We start from the raw sequence: 27,398 nt of genomic DNA on the forward strand, positions 1-27,398 counted from the left end.
GATGACACCATTTCCCCGTCCTAGAGAGAACCAGCCCTAGCAGGACGAGCCGCTATGCCCCATAAGGCTCAGCTGAGGGAGGGGCAGTGTCACAGACGGTCGGGGTCCTTGTCCGGCTGGGACACATCTTCACTGTATAGACCAGGGGAGCAAACCTGGCCAGGACAGTACCTCCCCTGGAATGCTAGATGGCAGGCCCCCAGGTCTGCAGCTGTGCCTAGGACTCCCGCAGGTCTTCATGGGAGTTAGAGTTTGGTGCAGCCCTGTTGGGATCTGTAGGCGCCGCCAGGGGGTGCTGTAGCTGCTGCTGAGCCCTACAGAGCAGCTCTTCCTCCACACCCAGAAGTGCTGCCGGATTTAGGTCTTCAAGCACCTGAAGCACTTCCGGGTGCATTATAAAAGGTGCCATCAGCCACCACTCCGGGAGCCAGAGTCAGGAGGAGGGAGACGAAAATAAAAATCGCTTATGTGCTTTGAACCTGTGCCCTACATCTGTCTGTGTCAGGGCTGGCCTTTACAGCATGTTAGATGTGCTTTAAAAAGTTTAGGCATGTGTGCATTTCTCTTCACTTTACCATATTTGTATTATAATTAGTAATTTAAACTTTGACATAAATTTAATTTGTTTCCAGTTCCCCTTGAAAAAGATGGAAGTCAGGGAAAGCAACCTTTTTTTTCATTATACTCCCATGCTCTGATAAAAAGAAATCCACAGTTTGGCCGCAATTGTGGTCCTTTTTTAACTTTTTTCCATTTTGTTATGGTACATTAAACATGAGACAACACAGACGAGCTTCTCTTCTGTTTGAAAAGTCTGAAACCCCTGTGTTTCTTATTCCTTATTGCTCTATAATAGGCATTGTACTTTCAAATGAGCATTCATTGGCTTACACCTCTTATGTATATAGAACCTGCCCCTATGACTGAAGACAAAATCAAACCTGTTTGATTTTATCAGTGCAAGTCACAAAGTAGTTGGAACGAGTCGCTGGGTATGTCACATTAGTTGAATGGCTTTAAAGGAATGCGCCGCTGACTGCCTCCAGCTAGCTAACATTACACAAATGATGGTATGACTGTAAGCTGTTGGAAAAGTTGCCTAATGTGACAGAAGTGGTGATTGGTAATTTCTCTGACAAAACAGAAAAAAAACACTGTTTCAATTACAGTTATTTTCTTGAGCGAGAAAGCAAAATAAACATTATAGTTTTGATGAAAATTAGATCTTAACAATTTTATTTTCCACATGTGATGTTTCTACCAGCATACTAGCAGGAAGTTCTGGAAATGCAGTATCAAACACTGAATTTTCTTTACAGCAGATAAAACAAAAATATTACTGATTCTGACCAAAAGTTCAGGAGATAACAGTAAAGAAACAATTTTACCAAGGACATGGTGTTGATTTGCATTATTTCAACAATGAGCAATCTCCGTCCCAGCAGAGGTACCATCTGGCCATAATGAGCTCCTGATATTGGCTCCTGAGGCAAGCAGGTTTTACTACTAGATTTAACAGGCAACCACTAGATCAAACAAATGCTGACATCCAATCAGTTCAAAGGTACTACATGAATAATCATTAAGACACTAACTTTAAAGGCTTTTCTTCAGTCATTAAGTATAATGTCAGAGTATGTTCATTTTCTCCTTCATTTTGTGTAGCTTCACCTCTGTAATCATTGCTTACTAGGAATGGCTAAAGTGCACATAAAACGATGGGTCAGATGATGAAATCCAAGCCTTATGGTAATATAACTGCTTACAAGAGGACGGACACAAGAGTTCCCCTTACAGGGAATCTTAGCTTGAACTGTTCTGCAGTGAATAGTAAGATAAAATGGAAAGAATCAAATATTCAAAGTTTTTAGAAACCTATCCAAACAAATTTACATCTGTAATTAAAACAAAAGGTCCTTTCACATAATCTTAGTTTACCAACATACACACTTATGCAACCAAGGCATTGACAGTTTTTCAATTTGTAATAGTAAACTAATAATAAAAGTATTGGAGTTTGGCAACTACGATTTTCACTACATATTGTACGGTGTATATAATTGAAATTAAATAGACTTTTGATGTCAACTGCAAATTCAGCATTAAACAACTGCACCTTGAGGTTTACAGAAAGGGTCAATAACTAAATTATCTATTTTTATATTAGATTAATCACATTAGCAAAGGCCATTACATGAAGGAACCAGCCTAGACAGGATGGCCAATACAGTGAACATACAAAACCAGCTCGTAACATACACCAAGTCAATAATAAGGCACTAGTTGAATACGTTTGCATTCTGAATGAAATGGTGGTGCCTCAAAATCCTCTTGAATATAGAAACAATGTTGTAATCTCACATCTAAATACTATGAGATAAATAGGTGAGTGACATATCAACCTTTTGTTTACTTAGTGATTTTTTTTTTTTTTATTTCTGAAAGTCATAATGCCAAAGTCAAGGTTATGCTGCTCGGCTGCCACAAACTTTGCCCAAGGATTATCTGTACACTGTAATACAGTGTCTATAGTTTACACCTACTTAGGCATCCTACGTGATAGAAAGATGTCTGGCCACCTGATTACATTAATGCACTATTTGGAATGGAAAATTCACCTGACAAAGCTGATGAATGCAATAGATCCCAGGACTCCATAGAATGGGGCATACATTGAGAAGTAACGTATGTAGTATGTCATGGACCAAACTAAATCCTGTGAAAACAAAAACTGTTAGTATTATATGCACTCACCAACCATTACTGTAAATCAGAGTTTGGAAAGTCACTGTGAAAATCTTTAGAAAGAGTGTCCCATTCAAGTACTGCATGTAACCAGATGACCTGTATTAAAGCAATGCCTACTGATAGTTACTTTCTATAATTTAAGCTCAATATGTATAACAAAGATTAGTATAGTATTATTGTTTTTGTAATAAAAAACATATTATCATGCTAATAAAACATTTAAAAATTTAATTTACAAATTTAAAACCTTTTAATTCACAAAATGCAACAATACTAACAGCTTGGAGAAAGCTCTGTGAAACTAAGATTAGTAGATGGTGTTGTTGTCATGCATGTGAATCAAACGACAGAGAATGAGAGAGCTATTAAGAGCAGGAATAGAGTAGCAATGTGTGAGGTTTTGTGCAAATGAATGCAAGCCTCTATCAGCCAAGTTCTCTAGATAAACCTACTTGCAGTATCATCCTGAAGTCCTAAGACTTGAGTAAATAGCAGTAGTGTAACGTGTTTATGCCAGAAATCTAAACTTTAAACTATAGCTCTCCCCTTCACTCCAACAACCCGATTGCCTTAGAATCCTGTAATCAAAAGTAATAGCTATAAGAACGTCTCAGCACTACATACATTCACAAACAAATGCAAGACTCCTATTTATCATGCTTTTGAAAAGCCACTCCACATGTACTGTGAAAAATCAAGTGTTAGTCAAACTTTCACTACTAGCACTTGGGGTATCTGTACAAGAAATTTTAACATATAGTTGATGGGAAGGGTATAAAAAATAAATAAACCAAAAGCTGGATTCAGTTTGCCTACATTATTTTACAATTAAAATTGCCTTAAAAATAAACAAACTGCCATTGTTTTGTTGGTAACTTTAAGGCTATGTTAGTTATTTTAATTTACATGGCAATATTTGCTATTTTGGAGAAACCAGTTCACAAAAAAGGCATAAATTATTTTTTCAGAAGAGCTTCAGGTTACTAAGTACAGCTGGCTCTCATTATTTTTTCACCATAGGTCTCAGTCCATTGGCATAACTGAATGCAAATAATGAACTTAATAAAGTATACCCAGAATTACACTGTAAAATTCTTGCATTACAGCAAGAATAGGTTGGTCGCTTCTGATAAAGCAAACGTTATCAGCTTGTGTTCTTTCTTTGCCTTCATAGTATCAATCATCATTATTTAATTGGAATAAGCCCCTGGCATTAAATAGGGGTGAGGGATTTTATATTGCAAAGTGCCAAATTCCCCCCTGGGGACAATTAAAGATCGATTGATCTATCTATCTATCTATCTATCTATCTATCTATCTATCTATCTATCTATCTATCTATCTATCTATCTATCTATCTATCTATCTAAGAAGAGAGCCTCTGGTGGTACTTTTTTAGATACAAAGTATGAACATCTGAATTGTTTTTGTCTGGATTTTTACCTTTTTAAGTTCATTGATGACTCAAATACAACAATCGAAAAGCTCTGAGGGTTGAAACGAGTTTGAGTTCAAGAAACGAGTGTGGTTAAGTCAGGGAAAAATATCGCAAAGCACTGTCAAGTACTTTGGTGGATGGTTTCAGTACATCATAGCAGCTGAAACAATATTTCTCTTTCTTGTGTGTTTGTGACCCAGCAATGGCCACGCCATGTAAGCAATGTCCTTAACATGTGTGAAAGTTGTCTGCATTGCTTCTACAGCTCTATGATGTCATGGTGGTCTCACAAAGCTTCAAGTCAATTACAAAATTAACCTGTAAAATATTCAGAGAACTAGGTCTCTGGTGAACACAGCATATTCACTGTGAAAAATGCATTGGCAAATTTCACAGATCAACACTAATAACCACTAGTAGGTTCATTCATTAGATTCTTATATAATATTACCATAGTAAAGAATGCATGCTTGTGTCATGTTTGCCAAAATAAAGAATAACAAACTAGAATTAATGGAAGTAACCAGAAGGAGAAACGTCAGAACAAACAGGAAAACGAAGAATCTCTTATCTTTTATCTAAACCAAATTGTTAAACCAAAAAACAAAGTCAAAGCCAAAAAAGAGGCCTGTACCACTACAGAATACTAACGACCATTGGCAGATATTTCTTTGGACTCAGACGACCAGGAAGTGCACAATACCAACTTTTAATCCCACTGCAGTGATAACATCAACACAATGCACCTCTGAAAGTCATGGCATAGCAATGCAATAACAATGCAAACCTAATGACCTTAGGGGTTGATCATTCATTCTTTCTCCAAAACCACTTACTGCAGTCCAGGTTTGCAAGAGACCAGATCAGATCATATTCTAGCAACATCAAACACAAGGCAGGGAACCAGAACTTATATGTGACGGTTTGTGTATTGATGCCATGAATCAGAAAAGGTACTGAACTGGCACAAGATAGAAAAAAACTAATAGGGTCCTCACCCAAAAAATAAACAATGATGAACAGTGAACCTCTTTAAATGTCCATGTGGGCAGACAGAGTCCACCCAGCGGTATTATGCCTTGTAAATATAAAGGCTCACTTGAAGGAAATTTTATTGTAGCAGAACAGGAGAACAGGAGGAGAACCACTTAAGTTCCACCCACCTAGCAAAAAACAATTCCCACTTACAAAAAGTGTGATTCTTGTGCCTGCTATAGAATGTAGACAACCCAAAAGCACTTGGGTAAACATATATTTTTATATACTAAAGAGAGGGCTCAGGAAAGCAGATGCTGTAAGGGCCACTAGAAAGCTAGTAAGGTAAACTGGTCATGTCAAACGCAACTCTCCACCATAGCCAAGCTGAGTTAAATGTTGGGATGTGAGCTATGACATAAGGCTTACCTGCCTCAAAGACAAAGATGGCGTGAGATTGTAGAAGAAAAACACTAGAAAATTGTGAATGATCTCTAAACTGGGCAAGAAAGTTAAGATACATTGGGAAGAATGGTTTTGCTTCAATTTATTTGTTATTTTAACTACTCCCTGTGATTTTTTAAATTTATTGTCTATTACACTAATTTTGATAACTCCATTTTTTATATTTGTGTTGCAGTACACACTTTTTTTGCAATAACAAAATTTTGCCCTTGATAAACTAAGTCCAGAGTTAAGATATGAGAATGAAACATAAGGTAGTGAATTTACATTGCCCACAACTGAAGAATACTGACTGCACTGGACTATAGGAACATAAAGTGTATTTTTTTCATCTTTCAAATAACATGTTAAAGTGCATTTAGTGACCAATTTATGATAGACAACCTATGAATGCATGCTTATAATCTTTGCAGTGTGTAATCTGTTTGAATGTGAAGATCTGCAAGGTTCTCTAACACCATTCACAGAGAAATTAACTATATATTGTCAGAGGTGGCTGGGGTGGCGACCCGGCCGGGACACCCAGGAGGACTGGAGGAGGGCCTGTGCCTTCCCCAGACCATCTGGGGGCGACCGCCCTGGTTCCTTTGGGGTCCACGGGTACACTGTAGGGGCATGTGGTCACCGCCAGGGGGCGCCCCAATGCCTTTGGAGCCCTGGACCTCAGCACACGCTACACCAGGAAGTGATGGGGGGGAAGAGCAGCAGGGACACCCAGAGTGCTTCCGGGGTTACAGCCGGGACCTCTGCCACATGGGGGCGTGTCGATGGGAGATTGTCGGGAAGCACCTGGAGCACATCCAAGTGTGGGTAAAAGGGGCCGCCTCCCTTTATTCAAGGCTGGAGTCGGGTGAGGAATGGACAAAGCAGGTGAAAGGAGAGTGGATGCGGCCTAAAGAAGAGGCAAAGTGTGTGCAAGGCCTGGACTTGTGGTTTGTGTGGTCCTTATGGACCGTGCAAATAGTGTAAATAAACGTGTGGTGGTGTTTTGCAACATGTCTGTCTGTCTGTGTGCGGGGCTTAGTCCACACTGGTGTAGTTGGCAGGATACTCCACCTGTTTCAAGGCAGGGACCAGGAAACAAACATATCATTGTGGACGGCCCGGCGCAGCAGGGGAACCCACCCACGTGCCGCAGTAGCGGCGTGCACACAACCTGACGGAAGAAAGGTACCCCACGGACTGCCACGGGTCCGCAGGAGAGCCGTTTTCCCCTGTTGCGGGTTGACGACGTGCGTGGCAGGAGTGCAGCAGGCTCCTACAGGCGCGCCGTCGCTGGGAACGCCCGAGACGGCATTGCATCTAGGGAGGACACGCCGAGGATGCCTCCTCGGTTAGGCGGGACCCGGGAGGTGAGTTCCCTACCTATCGGCAGCCGGCCCTGGGGGGCTGGGCGTTTTTTCTATTTTGAAGGTAGGGGCTGCCCGGATCCGCATTAGTGGCAGACACATGCTGGTTTGCAGGGCTTTGACAGCGCGGCGGCAGCTCCGGAGAAGGAGCCGTTGCAGCTCGAGAGGCACTGGCAGCAGTGAGTCTGCCAGCATACACGTCGCCGCAGCAGGAGGGGAGCCAAAATGGCCTCGGACCAGAAGTCCCTCCCCGTGACAGGCACGCAATTAGATGGTGTGTCTTGCGTACCCGCCGATGACTGGAGAGAGGTGAGACGAAGGAATGTCTATCACGGGCCGGGGAGAGACCCAATTGGGCCGGAGGAAGAGGCCCACAGGAAGTTGCCGCTGTGTGTGGATGACGGACATGTGAGCTCACCGTCGGCTAACTTCCTGTCCTTGTCGGCTGCTCTGTCGGAGCTGGAGGCCTGCCTTCAGCCTGTGGAGCAGCAGTTGTTACAGGTGCTGTGTGCCCTCCGGCCGGAGTTGCTGGTACTGGAGAGGAAGATGGTTGCGTCAATTGAAGTGCTGCAAATGGCTACAAGATGGTGTGACGCTGGATTTTTCAGCCGGAGAGGGACCGCGGGGATGGTGAGTACAACCGACCCCGTAAAGCATAAAGGAGAACCTGCCGAAATTGGCCGTGATACGAATGACCGGCATCGAGTAGGCAGTTCTCCAACAGTGGACGCAGTTGTGAGTGCTGTGCACGAGGTGAGGGGAGAGAGATCGTAGGGGCTGGCAGGACAAGGGCTGATGAGTGTCCTGGGTCATAGCGCCCTATGCTCCGAGCCCGCGGCACTCTCCTGTCGCAGACGGGACTGGATCTGAGCGTTTGCCATGTGCAGACCCAGACCGTCACGGCGTCCAAGAGGAAAAGGAGGAACTGAGAGAAGAATGCCGGTCCCTCCGATAAGGGTGGACGTGAGGCAGGCCGCTCACGTCTGGTGGTTGATCGCCCTCTGTGGAGACAGAGGGGTGCCCCGATTGAGCTGAGGCTACGGGGGTGCGAGTGGCCCCATCAAGAGGGGCACAGAACCCACGGAGGGGGTGCCGAAAAGGCAAGTCGCGGGGTGCTGATTGGAGGGGCGGCTCTACCCCTGTTTTTCTGTATGTTGTAGGAACGGACTTCAGACACGCAGTAGGACCCTCTTCGTTGGGGACCTGCCCTTGTGGGACATGCTGCTCCTCCTGAGCGGTCTTCGCTGGCGATGGGGCACTGTCAGAGGTGGCTGGGGTGGCGACCCAGCTGGGACGCCCAGGAGGACCGGAAGAGGGCTTGCGCCTTCCCCAGACCATCTGGGGGTGACCGCCCTGGTTCCTTTGGGGGCCACGGGTACAGAGCTTTGAAGTTCCTATGGTCACTGCCAGGGGGCGCCCCCATGACTTTGGTGCCCAGGACCTCAGCACTTCCGCCACACCAGGAAGTGCTGGGGGGAAGAGCAGCAGGGACACCCGGAGTGCTTTCGGGGATACAGCCGGAACTTCTGCCACATGGGGGCGTATCAGTGGAAGATTGCTGGAAAGCACCTGGAGCACATCCGGGTGTGGATAAAAGGGGCCGTCTCCCTTCATTCAAGGCTGGAGTCGGGTGAGGAGTGGACAAAGTAGGTGAAAGGAGAGTGGAGGCAGCCTGAAGAAGAGGCAAAGTGTGTGCGAGGCCTGGACTTGGGGACTTGTGGGGTTTGTGTGGCACTTACTTAAATAGTGTTAATAAACATGTGGTGGTGTTTTGCAACACGTCTGCCTGTCTGTGTCCGGGGCTTAGTCCACAATATAAATAAATCAAATTTAAATTGCAGAAGAAGAAAAGTTTCTCCTTAAATGCATATAGCATGGAGTTCAAATACTTACAACCCAATCTCGTCTGGAAATCATAGTATGCATTATTTGGATGTGGAAGTAAACTGGAATTAATAAAGGTGGGCCAACTGTTAAAAAAACAGAATAATAGATTATTTAATCACAGCAGAAAAGACAGACTTGTTAGTATTTTAAACTTTAAATTTTACTTTCAAATAAAAATATATGCACTGGAAAAAATAAAAAACAAAAATGCATTTATTAAACAGTCTATTAACAGTTTGAGGGATCTCTGTATATGCCATCCTTTTACAAACCCCTATTAACTTTTCAGTCTTGTTGTATAATGGGAATTGGATAAGAAACATTAATAAATTTGTTACAAGAGTCTAAGATGAGTGTGTGAGTGACCTACCATTGGGGTACTGACAGAACAAAAGGAGTTAAGTCTATTAATCAAACAGGGACTTGAGAGAATCTGAAGGACTAGAAACCAAAGCAAATGAAGACCAACAAAAAGAGTTGATTCCAAGCTGAGAGTGTAAAATTGGTACATTAACATAAGCAAACTTTACTAAGCATAAAGTACTTACTAAAGAAGAAATACTCATGCTGGTGGTTGTAAGGAAGATATTTCAGTTTCTTCTTACCATACTAAAAAAGAACATAGGGATTTGCAGTCAGGAACCTTTAGTTGTAATGGAAGATTTACTATAACTGAAAATAACACACTCTGCAGTACTTTTCAAGGTCCCTGTGCTCCCCTATGGAAGCTTTGTTGACTTTATTCTTGTAGTTTGAATATTTAATTTACTAGATTTTCTTAAACCCCATCATAAATTATGTAGCCCATGAAATCCTTTGTGTTAAGTGTTCCCCGACCCATGTTAATCACTACATTCTTCTGAAACTGACTTTCTCTTGCACTAAGAGGAGGCGCAGAAAGCTATCACCACACAGAATACATTAATTTCATGAAATCCCGGCTCCCTGAACATTTACAATGCGAAGAGAAATACTTGATATCATTTTCATGATGAAATGCATTAAAGCATGTACTAATCATGTGGAGGCATGGAGGTTGCAATGCTGTCTGGCAGCAAAGGGGTTCTGGGTGTTCCCAGCCTTGAGTTTGTATGTTTTTCTAGTGAGTTTACTTGATGTGCTTCGGTTTCCTTTGAAATTCATGTAAGATGTGCGGTTTTGTGATGCTAAATTGACCCTGCTAGTGTACATGTGAGTTGCTCGTATTCACCCTGTGATGAGCTGGCACCCCTTGCACGATTTGTTCCTGCCTCACACACAATGCTTGCTGGGATGGGCGCAACCCTGAATGGATGGCATAATTAAAATTGTATAACAAAGACTTATTAGTTCAGAACAATCCATGGTCTAAGTTTATAACTAGTTTTAATTTTACAAAGATGTTTATCGTGTGGTGATTGATTATGTGGAGAAAGAAAAAGGAAGGATAGGAACTGCCATTGAATTCCGTGCTCGTGTCTCTGACCACCAGATCACAAACCCAACATTTACACAATATTTAAGTTAAACCTGTGCGATACCCATTCATACATCCAGTTTTTTGGAGCCTTGTCACACCTACCATAAAGTCCTCTACACTGAACTTACACCTGGGGACCCCTTACTGCGAGACAGCAGCACTAACGCCACACTACCGTGCATGTTTAATACACGTTTTAATGCATTTCATCATGAAAATGATATCAAGCATTTATCTTATCATTCTAAATGCTCAGAGAGCAGCAATATCATGAAGTGACTATATTCTGTGCGGCAATCACTGCCTGTGCCTCCTCAGTGCAAGAGGAAGTCAGTTTAAGAAAAGCGTAATGATTAGCAACTCGGTCGGGGAACACTTAACACAAAGCATTTAACGTACTACATTAACTTATGATGGTGTTTAAAAAAATCTAGTAAACACTGATTTTAAGATGAAGTTTCGTTTACGACATTCTACTTTAATGACAACATAAACTATGAGTATAAAGTGGAAATGTCGACTTTAATCTCGACATAAACGTCAAGAATAAAGTGGAAATGTTGAGAATAAAGTGAACATGTCGACTTTAATCTCGACATAAATGGCGAGAATAAAGTGGAAATGTTGAGAATAAAGTCAACAAGTCAACTATATTCTCGACATAAGCGCCGAGATTAAAGTGGAAATGCCGAGAATAAAGTCAACATGTCGACTTTATTCTCGACATATAGTTTTTTTTTTTCACTGTGTCCGTATTTTTTTTTCTGAGTTAAAGTATATAAAATATTTTTTTCTGCATATTATGTAAATATTTGATGGAACCTAGCCACAGGGGATGCACAAACCAATGTGTTTGTTCATGCCGGTCCCAAGCCCGGATAAATGGGGAGGGTTGCGTCAGGAAGGGCGTCTGGTGTAAAATTTTGCCAAATTAATATGTGGACAACAATGCAAATTTCCATACCGGATTGGTCGAGCCCCGGGTTAACAACAACCACCACCAGTACTGTTAGCGAACAGGATGCTGGCGGAAATTGGGCTACTGTTGGTCGAAGAAGAAGAAGGAGAAGAAGGGGGGGAGACTTACCTGGATGCAGGAAGAGAGGAGGAAAGTAAAGAGAGTGGAACTGAGGGTAGGAACTTTGAATGTTGGCAGTATGACTGGTAAGGGGAGAGAGTTAGCAGATATGATTGGGATAAGGAAGGTTGATATATTGTGTGTGCAAGAGACTAAATGGAAGGGGAGTAAGGCCAGGTGGATTGGAGGTGGATTCAAATTGTTCTATCATGGTGTGGATGGGAGGAGAAATGGGGTAGGAGTTATTCTGAAGGAACAGTATGTCAAGAGTGTTTTGGAGGTGAAAAGAGTGTCAGGCAGAGTAATGATTATGAAGCTGGAAATTGGAGGTGTGATGATGAATGTTGTTAGTGCATATGCACCGCAAGTTGGGTGTGCAATGGGTGAGAAAGAAGATTTTTGGAGTGAGTTGGATGAAGTGATGAACAGTGTACCTAAGGACAGAAAGTGGTGATTGGAGCGGATTTCAATGGGCATGTTGGTGAAGGGAACAGTGGAGACGAGGAGGTGATGGGTAGGTATGGTGTCAAGGAGAGGAATGAAGAAGGTCAGAGGATAGTGGATTTTGCCAAAAGGATGGACATGGCTGTGGTGAATACATATTTTAAGAAGAGGGGAGAACATAGAGTTACATATAAGAGTGGAGGAAGATGCACACAGGTAGATTGCATCCTAATGCAGAAGAGTTGATCTGAAGGAGATTGAAGACTGCAAAGTGGTGGCAGGGGAAAGTGTAGTTAAGCAGCATAGGATGGTGGTCTGTAGGATGACGCTGGAGATCAAGAAGAGGAAGAGAGTGAGGGCAGAGCCAAGGATCAAATGGTGGAAGTTGAAAAGGGAAGACTGCAAGGTTGAGTTTAGGGAGGAGGTGAGAAAGGCACTGGGTGGCAGTGAAGAGTTACCAGACAGCTGGGAAACTACAGCAGATGTAGTAAGGGTGACAGCAAGAAGGGTGCTTGGTGTGACATCTGGAAAGAGGAAGGAGGAAAAGGAAACCTGGTGGTGGAATGAGGAAATACAGGAGAGTATACAGAGGAAGAGGATGGCAAAGAAGAAGTGGATAGTCAGAGAGATGCAGAAAATAGAGAAGAGTACAAGGAGATAAGGCGCAAGGTGAAGAGAGAGGTGGCGAAGGCTAAAGAAAAGGCGTATGATGAGTTGTATGAGAGGTTGGACACTAAGGAGGGAGAAAAGGACCTGTACCGATTGGCTAGACAGAGGGACTGAGCTGGGAAAGATGTGCAGCAGGTTAGAATGGTAAAGAATAAAGATGGAAATGTACTCACAAGAGAGAAGAGTGTGTTGAGCAGATGGAAAGAGTACTTTGAGAGGCTGATGAATGAAGAGAACGAGAGAGAGAAGAGGTTGGATGATGTGGAGATAGTGAATCAGGAAGTGCAACGGATTAGCAAGGAGGAAGTAAGGACAGCTATGAAGAGGATGAAAAATGGAAAGGCGGTTGGTCCAGATGACATACCTATGGAAGCATGGAGGTGTTTAGGAGAGATGGCAGTGGAGTTTTTAACCAGATTGTTTAATGGAATCTTGGAAAGTGAGAGGATGCCTGAGGAGTGGAGAAGAAGTGTACTGGTGCTGATATTTAAGAATAAGGGGATGTGCAGGACTGCAGTAACTACAGGGTAATAAAATTGATAAGCCACAGTATGAAGTTATGAGAAAGAGTAGTGGAAGCTAGGTTAAGAAGTGAGGTGATGATTAGTGAGCAGCAGTATGGGTTTCATGCCAAGAAAAGCACCACAGATGCAATGTTTGCTCTGAGGATGTTGATGGAGAAGTTTAGAGAAGGCCAGAAGGAGTTGCATTGCGTCTTTGTGGACCTGGAGAAACATATGATAGGGTGCTTTGAGAGGAACTGTAGTATTGTATGAGGAAGTCGTGAGTGGCAGAGAAGTGCATAGAGTTGTACAGAATATGTACGAGCTAAGTGTGACTGTGGTGAGGTCTGCAGTAGGAGTGACGGATGCATTCAAGTTGAAGGTAGGATTACATCACGGATCGGCTCTGAGCCCTTTCTTATTTGCAATGGTGATGGACAGGTTGACAGACGAGATTAGACAAGAGTCCCCGTGGACTATGATGTTTGCTGAGGACATTGTGATCTGTAGTGATAGTAGGGAGCAGGTTGAGGAGACCCTGGAGAGGTGGAGATATGCTCTAGAGAGGAGAGGAATGAAGGTCAGTAGGAACAAGACAGAATACATGTGTGTAAATGAGACGGAGGGCAGTGGAATGGTGAGGATGCAGGAAGTACAGTTGATGAAGGCGGATGAGTTTAAATACTTGGGATAAACAGTACAGAGTAATGGGGGTTGTGGAAGAGAGGTGAAAAAGAGAATGCAGGCAGGGTGGAATGGGTGGAGAAGAGTGTCAGAAGTGATTTGTGACAGACGGGTATCAGCAAGAGTGAAAATGAAGGTCTACAGGATGGTAGTGAGACCAGCTATGTTATATGGGTTGGAGACAGTGGCACTGACCAGAAAGCAGGAGACAGAGCTGGAGGTGGCAGAGTTAAAGATGCTAAGATTTGCATTGGGTGTGACGAGGATGGATAGGATTAGAAATGAGTACATTAGAGGGTCAGCTCAAGTTGGACGGTTGGGAGACAAAGTCAGAGAGGCGAGATTGCATTGGTTTGGACATGTGCAGAGGAGAGATGCTGGGTATATTGGGAGAAGGATGCTAAGGATAGAGCTGCCAGGGAAAAGGAAAAGAGGAAGGCCTAAGTGAAGGTTTATGGATGTGGTGAGAGAGGACATGCAGGTGATGGGTGTAACAGAACAAGATGCAGAGGACAGAAAGATATGGAAGAAGATGATGCGCTGTGGCAACGCCTAATGGGAGCAGCCAAAAGAAGAAGATGTAAATATTTAATGGACTTTTTTTTTTTTTGCATGACAACAGTTTAATTTAGTGTCTTCCACTTTATATTTAGTTAACTATATTTAATACATTTTTTTTTGCATAAAAAAAAATCTGATAAAAATTCTTAGAAACCAGGAAGGAGAAGCAGAACTTAAAAAGAAACAACCAACTACTTGTATACTGCTTTCTTTTAAATTAAAAGTATGCTTTCTGAGTAACACAAGGGTCTGCTTATCTTTACATACCCTTACATCATAACACACATCGTCTTATTTCATGTTTTGGATACCCTTCTACTCATCTTTTTACTTAGTGCTCATAATCTTGAAGTTGGAGACAGACTTGTCTCCTAAAATCGAGTGACATGCCAGTGCCACCATGGGATGTTACAGAGATAGAAGGATACACATAGGTGAGACAGAATTAAACATGACTATATCAATCAAATTTATTTATAAAGCACATTTAAAAACAGAAGTTGTACTAAAATGCTGTTCAAAAACACAAGTAAGGCTACTATAAAACAACCAGTTTAATAAAATAGTGAAAACTATTGAATAGCTATCCTCCCCCTCCCAACAACCTTACCCACCATAAAAGGCGAAGGAGAGAAAGTGTTTTTTAACTGAGTCTTAAAAACCTCAATAGAATAAGAAGATCTGATATGGAACGGAAGATTGTTCCAAAGTCTTGGAGTAATAACTGAAAAAACCCTGTCTCCCTTAAACTTTAGCCATGATTTAGGAACTGCAAGGAGTAATTGGCCTCAAAACTCTCATTCCTGAGAGGGGATGAAGGAGATTGCAGATGTATTTCAGGTTGATGATATGCAAAGACTTATAAGCAAACAATAAAACTTTGTAGTCAATCTGAAATCTCACCAGCAACCAATGGAGGTAGGCCAATACGGATGAGATATGCTCTCTTTTACTGGTGCTAGTCAGAAGTCTAATTGCTGCATTTGTACCAACTGAAGGCGCAACAAGGCAGATTTGGGCAATCCCACATACAGGGAATTGAAATAATCAAGCCGAGATGTAATAAAAGCGTGAATCACTGTTGCCAAATCCTTCTGTGAAAGAAAGGATTTCAAAGTTGAAATTTGCCTCAGTTGGTAAAAGCTCAAGCACAAATGTATATGACAAATGTCCATCAAAACCAGGCACCAAAACAACAATGTAAAGCAATGTTAAGGTCAAAAAGGTAGTATTTGGGCTTTATGTATAATTTTAGTCTGATGAGGTTTTTATGTTAAGGATTCTGTTTATGAAGTTTGTTTTTTTATTTTGATCTGAATGAGAAAATTTTTTTTTATCATTGTCTTGTTTCTGTTGCCCTGAGTAGTGTCATATGACCTATTCAGTTGCACTGTTGACATCAGAGAAAATAATGCAAAAAATATGCTGCTGTTTACATCCATGTCTATCTATTGGTGAATTTTATTTATTCTTTATTGTTAGCTAGTTCCATTTCAAGTAGGCCCTAGTATTAAGTCTTTGAATTCTGTTTTTGCTTCTTGACCTTGACTTTTGTCATTCCTATTGATGTTGGTGCTTCGATCCCTCTGCCTACTTTTTCATGGTCTCTGCCTGCCTTTTTGACCATGGTTCTTGTGCATTTTGCATCACCTTATTATTTTTCACTTCTGAATAATCAGTTTAATGTGGTGGATTAAGATTAACCAGATAGTGAAAGAACAAGCCACAATAAAAAGCCAACTGAGAAACTTGTAGCCACTGTGCAGCAAGTTTTGAATCAATTTACAAGTTTAACACAAATCATTAAAACTCCACATGAAGGAGCTAGTTCTGTACAGCATCATATTTTGCATCCTGAGTGCTTTTTAAAAGATTAAAAACACAGGCAACCCCGTACTTATGCCAGTGATATATCTAAAGTTGCATTTATTTAATGGTGGGTTGCTTTCACTCTGAAGAAATTTTATTTTTCAATTTACCTTATATTGTATATTCACCATTTAATCAGCTCTTGATTCTCTTCTCATTAAAATTATTTCCGAGGGCTTAAAACATGAAAAAGCAAAGATGTGAGCGACAATATTGAGGAATTTGAAAACATTGCTTTAAAAACAGGAAAATGTATTGCAGAGAGAACACAGATAGTGTGTATATTAGGGGAACACACTATCTCTTTAAAGGACACTCTTTTCCTCAATTTCAGTGACCCTGAACTCGAGATATTTAACAAGCTGGCATCTCCCGTAGACGTAGCCTTCAAGGAGGACTGACTCCTCCAAGCCATCCTCCAAAAAGTCCAACATCCAAAAGGTGCTGTGCCTGTGCTCACTGATGCTTGTTTTGAAATCAGGTAACCTTTCCAAACCTTTACCCTTGCTCCTGTGGGGGCAAAAGAAAAATGCAAAAAAAAATTCAAAAGGAAAACAAACTTTAAAACTTCCTAGAGAGCTCATTAGTGGCAGTTAAATAACAAAGTTTTTAGGAGCCAACTTTGTATTTTAATTAACTCTCACACAGTAGTAACACAACAAACACAACACTTCTTCCAATTCAACTTGTAAGGATGGCTTCAGCATATCAGTACATTTCATTCTCCAATCTCTTCTTAGTCTCCAGTTTCTGTGGTGTCCAGACAAAATGCTGCATGGAAAATATTTACTTTATTTAGGGTTTGGTAGTGTGGACTGTAGTTAGCATGCTAACTTAATTTCCGTTACAGTTTCCATCACCATTTATTGTGTAGAGATACTTGCTCATTTAGAATATTGAACTGCTGAAAACTTAATTTCTTCTTGTGTAATGGATGGAACAACTGGGGTGGTTGATAGTACATTTTCCAGATAGGAACCCCAGGGGACCTGATGTAAAAAAAATTCCCAGCACACTGTGGTGCAGAAAACCAGCATTGGTCTGGGTTGGATTTCTTCAGGGCTGCACGAGAAGTATAAATGAAACTGGCAACCCTTTTTGGGCCTCTGGAACTGCTAGAGAAAGCTCTTGGGAGCCAGCTTTTGTGATCTCATATATATGATCTGGAAGTGCTTCTGCAGTAGACCTCCTTAGCCTTAGTACATTTCAGTTAGTAGCAGAATAAGGGCAAAAATAATCTGGTGATGAGTCACATAGGAACAATTAATATTATTCTGTTAATATCTGCTGGTCTGGATTGGAACTTTGTGAGAAAGGTATTATGCTGAATAAAAGAGTGTTTAGGGCTATAAACTTTTGTACCTAGATCTTATGCGTTTGGCGCATGGGACACTGCCTGTCGACCACATTGAGCTACTTAATAAATGAGGATGCAAGTGGATTGCCATGAAATACAAAGCTAAAATTCATTCTGTTGATAGGATTCCTATTGGCAATGGCATGATAGAATTATAGTCCTCTGTCCCTGGCAGTTCAAAACAGAATGTTCGTTTTAAAAAGTTGTCAGTTTTGTTACTGGTAGGTAGGTTATTTTTGGGAATCCTTGGCTAAAAACATAATCAACATGTTATCTGGTGCAATAGAGTTCACTGATCTTGGAATTCATTATCTTTTCAGCAATGCATACAAATAAACCAAACAGATTCTATCCCTTGTTGCAGAACACAGAAGCAATTATTTGGATGTTTATAAAATTTTTTGGATGTAAAGTATTTAATAAAAAAAAACTGTCAACTAACTCTACACATACCAAATGATTGAGTTATTGAACCTCTATCAAGACAAGTATCTAAAGCAATGAAATTTATTACACGGTTTAATTCAACAGTGCAGTGTCCCAATAGGAGAGGGCTTCTTTTAATATATTGTGGACTATAGCCGGCAGTTTATTCCGGTCAGGATCCCCAAGCCGCCAGATGCAGCCCTCCCTGCAACTTGGAGATGCACCGAATTCCAGCAGGGCATCATGGACTTTGGAGTTTTAACACACAGCCCTGCTGGATAACGTCGGGCCACCAGGGGATGCTGCAGGGAGGCACAGAGACTTTTATTTTCGACACAGCCCGAAAGTATAACCCAGTCAAATGGTTGGAAGAAATAAAGTGCTTCCGGGCTGACGAAGAAAAGGAGTTTTCACCTGACCCGGAAGTGCTGGACAGTCACATGGATGGAGGGGTCAGAAGCACTTCCAGGTCAAGGACTATTTAAAGGACTGTGGGAGATTCCAGGGTTGAGGTGAGTCAGGAGGAAGGGTGGCAACGCATCTGGGAGTGGAGGATTATTGGTTATTGTATTGTGAGTTATATGAGTATTGTGGCATGTAGGGTGCTTGGTGCACATTATTATTATAAAATAAATAATTATTGGACTTTTATCTGGTGTCTGGCATCTGATCTGAGGGTTCAAGGGGATGACAGCACCCCCTATCTATCACAATATGTAAGACAGCTTCTCTACATCCTTGTATAAAAGGTTGTCAGCTCAATAATATTACTTTCAAAAACAATTATTTAACATATTAAATTTAGCCACATTCACCATATTAAAGACTCTTCTACATATCCTTGATAATCAGATAACTCATAAACCCCTGGCCCTGTTTTTTGGTCTTCTTCTCAAACACACCACTATGGATCTAATCAAGATTCAAGCAGTACTGAATTGAAAGAACCTAGTTCTATTAAATAGGTTCAAAGATTTACAGGCTTTCTAATTATTACACATTTCATAAAAATGTTTATATCTGTAATTGCTACTATTAATTTACTATTTAAAAAAATATACTAAAATATTTAATTTGGCTTTCTGAAGCTCAGAAAGTTTTAATGTCTTAAATGAATTGTGCTTTGATGTAAGATTTTGCATATAACTTGATAAATGTTTTGTATGTCTTTATTTATAATTTAGGCAAAGCAATGTAATTTAGTGTTACAGTGGAACCTCGGTTTGCCCGTATTACGTATTAAATAAAACTCCTCAATACCCTTATACCCACTCCTTTGAAGAGGAAGATACGTTTGCATTCTTTTAATTGTGAGGAAGAACTGTCATCTCTGTCTTGTCATGGAGCACAGTTTAAACTTTTGACTAAAGGGTGTTATTTCATGTCTAGAGGGCTCTAATAATGTTAAAAAACTTATTTAGAAGGTCATAAACAGGTTTTCAATGCTCTAACTGCGAAAATATTAGATTTATAAATAAAGAATCCTACTTCGTGGAAATTCATTTATCTGTCTGGAGCGGATAAACCGAAATAAACAAGGGTTTACTGTATAACTGTGTGGAGAATATTTATAAACAGTGTGGGACAGTTTCTAAGGGCTTAAAATATATAAAAATAACCATACAAACATATGGTTTCTACTTTACGGATTTCCACCTATCGCAGGGGGTTCTGAAACGCAACCCCCACTATCAAGGAGGGATTACTGTATAACCAACAAAGTGTAGAGACTTCATTTGTGTCACATGGACACCCGCATGTTTGTTACTGCTGGTGTAGTGAGTCCCTAATTAAAGTGCTAGGGAGTGGTGAAAGAGGCATGCATCATTCATACGGCATTTAAGTGGTTAAAATGCTAGGGAGTGATGGGACATGCATTTGTCATTCATACGGTACTTATTCGTTTAGGATCTTTGTGTATGTACAGTATGTGAATGTTTGCTTACATAGGCAAAAGTATGCCAACCTATAACGAATTTGGCAAATTGTATTAGAGTAAAATTGTAGACTCAGAAATGCCTAAGTTCATTTTAAAGTCAGCCATCTTCCAGTGGAGTGGCAGAGGCAAGCAGGCTAAAGCTAGGAAACCTGTAGTGCAGGTAGAGAAAGCAGAAGCTGAGCTGAGTGTGCCACAAAATGGAAGGGGGCTGGAAGGATTAAAAGCAAGAAAACAGAGATCAGGTTTAAAGAAGACAGCTGCTGTTATAAGAGGTTTACTAGCTTGTATTATTGGTAATAAGGAAGATCATGATGAGGAAGAAAATAGCAAAGTGAATGAAAGTGAAAATGGAATGTTGGGTGAGAGTTTTGAAAGATGTAACAGTTAGTGTGATAATTGTGAAGTGTTAGAATGTAGAACACCCATTGGTAAAGTAGAAAGCAGGGGAAACAAGAAGAGAAAACCACCCTTGGTGAAAGTTAGGGCAATAGTAACCAGATCGGACTGGAACCCTAAAACATGGGTGGGTGACTTACATGAGACAGATGAGTGCTCAGATAAAGAGTGGGAATGTGAGTGTGAGGAAAAGGAGAGAGATGAAAGGAAGGAAAATAGCAAGGGTGTTTTCTTCCTTATTCTCCACTGCACCACAATCTCCAGGTAATTCTGAGGTCTGTCCAGTATTTAAAGAACATGCTACACTGATAGATATTTCACCACTGTTAGGAAAGGTAACCAGTGCTGCATTGAAATTTGATTTAGGACAAAGAGATCAGATAGAAGGCAGAGAAGCTGGTGAGTGTGAATGGCAATTGTTGACTAGAGGGCATGAAATGGATAATGGCATAAGGATACTGAGTAAAGGAAGTGTGGATTTTAAACAAGGAACAATGGAAATGAAAGGAATTCAAGTGCTTGTGTGTGAAAGGTCTGAATGTGCTAGTGCAAGAATGGCTGAGTTGGAAAGAAAGTGCACCAGTTTAGGAGTTGGTTTGAATGAAACAGGACAAGCCAAAGAACAAAGGATGGGGGATGGTGCAGCAGGAAGCTCAGGCAGGAAGCCAGGAATGCACAGGGGTGTGAAGGTCCTAACAGCTGTGCTAGGGCCAGCAGTAATTAAAAAGCACACACACTTAGGTTCAGTAATTCGAAACCTGACTGACCAGTTGTTTAAAAGACAGCCTATGAATCTCCATGCAATAAAATGGAGAAAAGTGAGCTGGTCTTTAGTAAAGAGCACAGGTCAGTTTTAGGAGAGATGCTGGATTTAGCACTTGGATTTGGAGAGGTTTAGCCCACACTTTCAGGTAGCATTTACCATAGAACTAAAAAAGGACACACAGGCGATGAAAAAAAAAAATCAAAGGGTAGTGCAGGAAGACAGGAAAGGGAAAACAGTTATTTCTGTTTCAATTTTCTGGCCTTTTGCAATAGTGCTACTTCTATTGTAAGGTTTTATGGACTTTGGGTTGGTGCAGGTAATAAATAGTGAAGGCAATTAGCAGAGTAAAATCCATGCAGGAGATTGGGTTACACTAGCACATTGGAGTGGCATGGCACTAGCGGCTAAGCTGTTCCAATGAATGCCTGGAAGCAAAATTTTAGTGTTGAAACCAGGTAAACAACCAATAAGAAGATGAGATGGACAGAAACTGCTTTGTCACCTTCCATTTTGCAGACCTGCCTACATAGCAGAATGAAAAAAAAAATAAAGAAGAAAAGACAACATGCAAAGACTAAAGACAAAGACATGAAGAAGAACTGAAGAAACAGCAAGAAAAAGACACTTACTGGGGTTTAAGTGAGTAACAAGTCCACAAGTCATGCAATAATAGAACTAGTCACAATAGCTATAGTTTAAAAGGAAAGGTTTGTTCGTTACTGCAGAAAATTTATATTCCAAGGGGTGGAAACTGAACTGTTAGGAATGCCAAAATAAGGGGATTAATTTTGGGTTTATAAAGTGCTAGCAAAATACCCGCGCTTCGCAGCGGAGAAGTAGTGTGTTAAAGAAGTAATGAAAAAGAAAAGGAAACATTTTGAAAATAACGTAACATGATTGTCAATGTAATTGTTTTGTCACTGGTATGAGTGTTGCTGTCATATATATAAATCAGGATGGGGGCAAATAGTTTTTCACACCATAATATATATATACAGTGGGATTGAAAAGTTTGGGCAACCTTGGTAATAGTCATTATTTTCCTGTATAAATCGTTGGTTGTTACGATAAAAAATTTCAGTTAAATATATCATATAGGAGACACACACAGTGATATTTGAGAAGTGAAATGAAGTTTATTGGATTTACAGAAAGTGTGCAATAATTGTTCAAACAAAATCAGGCAGGTACATAAATTTGGGCACCGTTGTCATTTTATTGATTCCAAAACTTTTAGAACTAATTATTGGAACTCAAATTGGCTTGGTAAGCTCAGTGACCCCTGACCTACATACACAGGTAAATCCTATAATGAGAAAGAGTATTTAAGGGGGTCAATTGTAAGTTTCCCTCCTCCTTTAATGTTCTCTGAAGAGTAGCAACATGGGGGTCACAAAACAACTCTCAAATGACCTGAAGACAAAGATTGTTCACCATCATGGTTTAGGGGAAGGATACAGAAAGCTGTCCCAGAGATTTAAGCTGTCTGTTTCCACAGTTAGGAACATATTGAGGAAATGGAAGACCACAGGCTCAGTTCAAGTTAAGGCTCGAAGTGGCAGGCCAAGAAAGATTTCGGATAGACAGAAGCGACGAATGGTGAGAACAGTCAGAGTCAACCCACAGACCAGCACCAAAGACCTACAACATCATCTTGCAGCAGATGGAGTCACTGTGCATCGTTCAACCATTCGGCGCACTTTACACAAAGAGATGCTGTATGCGAGAGTGATGCAGAGGAAGCCTTTTCTCCACCCACAGCACAAACAGAGCCGCTTGAGGTATGCTCAACCACATTTGGACAAGCCAGCTTCATTTTGGAATAAGGTGCTGTGGACTGATGAAACTAAAATTGAGTTATTTGGGCATAATAAGGGGCGTTATGCATGGAGGAAAAAGAACACAGCATTCCAAGAAAAACACCTGCTACCTACAGTAAAATATGGTGGTCGTTCTATCATGCTGTGGTGCTGTGTGGCCAGTGCAGGGACTGGGAATCTTGTCAAAGTTGAGGGACGCATGGATTCCACTCAGTATAAACAGATTCTGGAAACCAATGTCCAGGAATCAGTGACAAAGCTGAAGCTGCGCCGGGGCTGGATCTTTCAACAAGACAACAACCCGAAACACTGCTCAAAATCCACTAAGGCACTCATGCAGAGGAACAAGTACAACGTTCTGGAATGGCCATCTCAGTCCCCAGACCTGAATATAATTGAAAATCTGTGGTGTGCGTTAAAGAGAGCTGTCCATGCTCGGAAGCCATCAAACCTGAATGAACTAGAGATGTTTTGTAAAAAGGAATGGTCCAAAATACCTTCAACCACATTCCAGACTCTCATTGGAACCTACAGGAAGCGTTTAGAGGCTGTAATTTCTACAAAAGGCGGATCTACTAAATATTGATTTCATTTCTTTTTCATGGTGCCCAAATTTATGCACCTGCCTGATTTGTTTGAACAATTATTGCACACTTTCTGTAAAACCAATAAACTTCATTTCACTTCTCAAATATCACTGTGTGTGTATCCTATATGATATATTTAAGTGACATTTTTTATCGTAACAACCAACGATTTATACAGGAAAATAATGACTATTAACAAGGTTGCCCAAACTTTTGCATCCCACTGTATATATATATTATGGTGTGAAAAACTATTTGCCCCCATCCTGATTTCTTATTCTTTTGCATGTTTGTCACACAAAATGTTTCTGATCATCAAACACATTTAACCATTAGTCAAATATAACACAAGTAAACACAAAATGCAGTTTTTAACTGATGGTTTTTATTATTTAGGGAGAAAAAAAATCCAAACCTACATGGCCCTGTGTGAAAAAGTAATTGCCCCCTTGTTAAAAAATAACCTAACTGTGGTGTATCACACCGAGTTCAATTTCGTAGCCACCCCAGGCCTGATTACTGCCACACCTGTTTCAATCAAGAAATCACTTAAATAGGAGCTGCCTGACACAGAGAAGTAGACCAAAAGCACCTCAAAAGCTAGACATCATGCCAAGATCCAAAGACATTCAAGAACAAATGAGAACAGAAGTAATTGAGATCTATCAGTCTGGTAAAGGTCATAAAGCTATTTCTAAAGCTTTGGGACTCCAGCGAACCACAGTGAGAGCCATTATCCACAAATGGCAAAAACATGGAACAGTGGTGAACCTTCCCAGGAGTGGCCGGCCGACCAAAATTACCCCAAGAGCACAGAGACGACTCATCCGAGAGGTCACAAAAGACCCCAGGACAACGTCTAAAGAACTGCAGGCCTCACTTGCCTCAATTAAGGTCAGTGTTCACGACTCCACCATAAGAAAGAGACTGGGCAAAAACAGCCTACATGGCAGATTTCCAAGACGCAACCCACTGTTAAGCAAAAAGAACATTAGGGCTCGTCTCAATTTTGCTAAGAAACATCTCAATGATTGCCAAGACTTTTTGGAAAATACCTTGTGGACTGATGAGACAAAAGTTGAACTTTTTGGAAGGCAAATGTCCCGTTACGACTGGTGTAAAAGTAACACAGCATTTCAGTAAAAAAACATCATACCAACAGTAAAATATGGTGGTGGTAGTGTGATGGTCTGGGGTTGTTTTGCTGCTTCAAGACCTGGAAGGCTTGCTGTGATAGATGGAACCATGAATTCTACTGTCTACCAAAAAATCCTGAATGAGAATGTCCGGCCATCTGTTCGTCAACTCAAGCTGAAGCGATCTTGGGTGCTGCAACAGGACAATGACCCAAAACACACCAGCAAATCCACCTCTGAATGACTGAAGAAAAACAAAATGAAGACGTTGGGGTGGCCTAGTCAAAGTCCTGACCTGAATCCAATTGAGATGCTATGGCATGACCTTAAAAAAGCGGTTCATGCTAGAAAACCCTCAAATAAAGCTGAATTACAACAATTCTGCAAAGATGAGTGGACCAAAATTCCTCCAGAGCGCTGTAAAAGACTCATTGCAAGTTATTGCAAACGCTTGATTGCAGTTATTGCTGCTAAGGGTGGCCCAACCAGTTATTAGGTTCAGGGGGCAATTACTTTTTCACACAGGGCCATGTAGGTTTGGATTTTTTCTCCCAAAATAATAAAAACCATCATTTAAAAACTGCATTTTGTGTTTACTTGTGTTATATTTGACTAATGGTTAAATGTGTTTGATGATCAGAAACATTTTGTGTGACAAACATGCAAAAGAATAAGAAATCAGGAAGGGGCAAATAGTTTTCACACCACTGTGTGTATATATATATATATATATATATATATATATATATATATATATATATATATATACAGTATATATATACACACACACACACATATAAACATATATATATATATATACATATATATATATATATACACACATACACACATAAATATATATATATATATATATATATATACTAAATACGCTTAGCGTTGAAGTACTGCCTTAAAATTTTATTAAGAAGAAAATTAAATTTTTAAACTGAGGGAAAATATACCAATAATCATTTGTTAAGGATCTCTTTGTATACCACATTGTCAGTTCGGCCCTCCGGTTGTAATATGACCAAGCTGTGTGCTGAGCTTACTCTTGAGCATGCAACGTACAGTTGGCCAAGTGAACAGTAATCTTGTTTCAAATCTCACAGCTTGGATTGCTGCTGTTGGTTTGAGTTTCAAGGAACGTTTCAATTATGACAGTATTTGTAGGACTTGTGTTGAAGAGACATTCGGCATCTGTCAAGCATTGTAAGTATACAACCGGTTTCTTCGATAACTTCACATCCAGCATTTGAGAGTTGAAACATTCATAAACATCAAAGTGTCCACTACTGAAATCGTCACCTGTCAATCTAAGATGTTTAAGAGGCATTTGTGGTTGTCGAAAGATGTAAAATATTTGGCCATTTCGGTACACTTGAAAGCGACAACAGAACAATTCACCGGCAGCCATCAACTCACTTGCAGATGCATAGGTGAAGGGCTTAAGCATTTCACTCTTCTAGTGCTCCTGTGTAGAATAATTATCTCCTGTACCGTCATCAGTCAACACCTTGAACTTGTCCCAGTCATTCAATACATAAGACACAATGTTCCTCCGGATATCAAGAGTGAGCCTGATATGGCCGTGCAATGTAACAAAGAGAATGGAAAAGGTAGGTGCCATCTCCGGGCATGGAAACCACTCGGTAAGAGACAGTTCTTTGATCGATGGTGGGCTACGGTTGGAATGATAAAGGAAATGGGTATCTGAACAATGTAAAGTAAGTCTAAAATACCTATACAATAACTATAATCATAATAAATGAACAATAAAACAGCGGAGAAGCCGTGGATTAAATAAAAAGGCTGTAATTATCAACAGGGAGACGTGTATTCCCTGGCGAAGCAAGGAAGGTAATGTAGAGACTAGAGCGATGGGCGGCCTTATATAGGCAGGCAGCCAACAACGTGGGAGGCGTTGGGATCGGGGACCCAACGCCGCCTCACACGGTGACCGAGCTGCAGGCTATGGACATATATATGTAAGTAAATAGGATTCAGTTAGCGTTGGGAACCCACGTACCATATTTCTTGAAGATGGGCCCATAAATAACAAAGACCGTTGAAAAGTTCAATATGGCGGCCGACAGTGGCATCATACCACAGAAATAAGTACCAAATTTTAGCCTTCTACCTACACGGGAAATTGGAGAATTAGTGATGTTGGAAAGTTCAATATGGTGGCTGAAAGTGGTGTCATACCATCGAAATAAGTCTGTACATTGGTTTTGGTTAGCGCAGGGAAGCCACCTACCAAATTTCGTGAAGATGGGGCCATAAATAAGACAGTTCAACATGGCGGACGTTGTTGACCATTATGACCATTACGCGTAGAATTTTGAAATGAAACCTGCTTAAATTTTGTAAGTAAGCTATAAGGAATGAGCCTGCCAAATTTCAGCCTTCTACCTACACGGGAAGTTGGAGAATTAGTGACGTTGGAAAGTTCAATATGGCGTCATACCTTTGAAATAAGTACGTACATCGGTTTCGGTTAGCGCAGGGTTTTGTAATACAGATAATGGGTATCTAGGTCTCAATATGTAAAAATGCCTTAAAACTTACCAAATATGTTTATTTTTCAAACCAAAAATGTTATTAAGTATTGATAACATATATCAAAATTGCTCCACGTTTTAAGATAATAAACAATGTATCCAAATTATTTTAAGAAGGTAAAAAACAAAAAATAGTTATAAGATTCAGCAATTTTAAAAGAAGTCCAGCTGAATTCGTCAATGTGCAGCTCGTCATCCACTCAGGGGAGTGGATTCATCTGGGAATGTCACCACTAAGTGTTGTTATTGAAATTACTGAATGTTGAACCCTAGATGTG

At 40.7% G+C, this 27,398-nt stretch overlaps 1 protein-coding gene across 3 annotated transcripts in view; it reads right to left on the minus strand.

Moving 5' to 3' along the window:
- Positions 1–27,398, minus strand: part of fads2 (fatty acid desaturase 2) — a 106,316-nt gene that overhangs the window by 17,922 nt on the left and 60,996 nt on the right. For all 3 annotated transcript variants that reach the window (XM_039764192.1, XM_039764188.1, XM_039764179.1), the window contains 3 exons: positions 9,411–9,471; positions 8,869–8,945; positions 2,619–2,716 (listed from right to left, as the gene is read on the minus strand). In XM_039764192.1, the coding sequence (XP_039620126.1) occupies positions 2,619–2,716; positions 8,869–8,945; positions 9,411–9,471 (236 nt within the window). The remainder of the gene's footprint in view (positions 1–2,618; positions 2,717–8,868; positions 8,946–9,410; positions 9,472–27,398) is intronic.

Source organism: Polypterus senegalus, chromosome 1 (genome assembly GCF_016835505.1).
Source record: "Polypterus senegalus isolate Bchr_013 chromosome 1, ASM1683550v1, whole genome shotgun sequence".
Lineage (NCBI taxonomy): Eukaryota > Metazoa > Chordata > Cladistia > Polypteriformes > Polypteridae > Polypterus > Polypterus senegalus.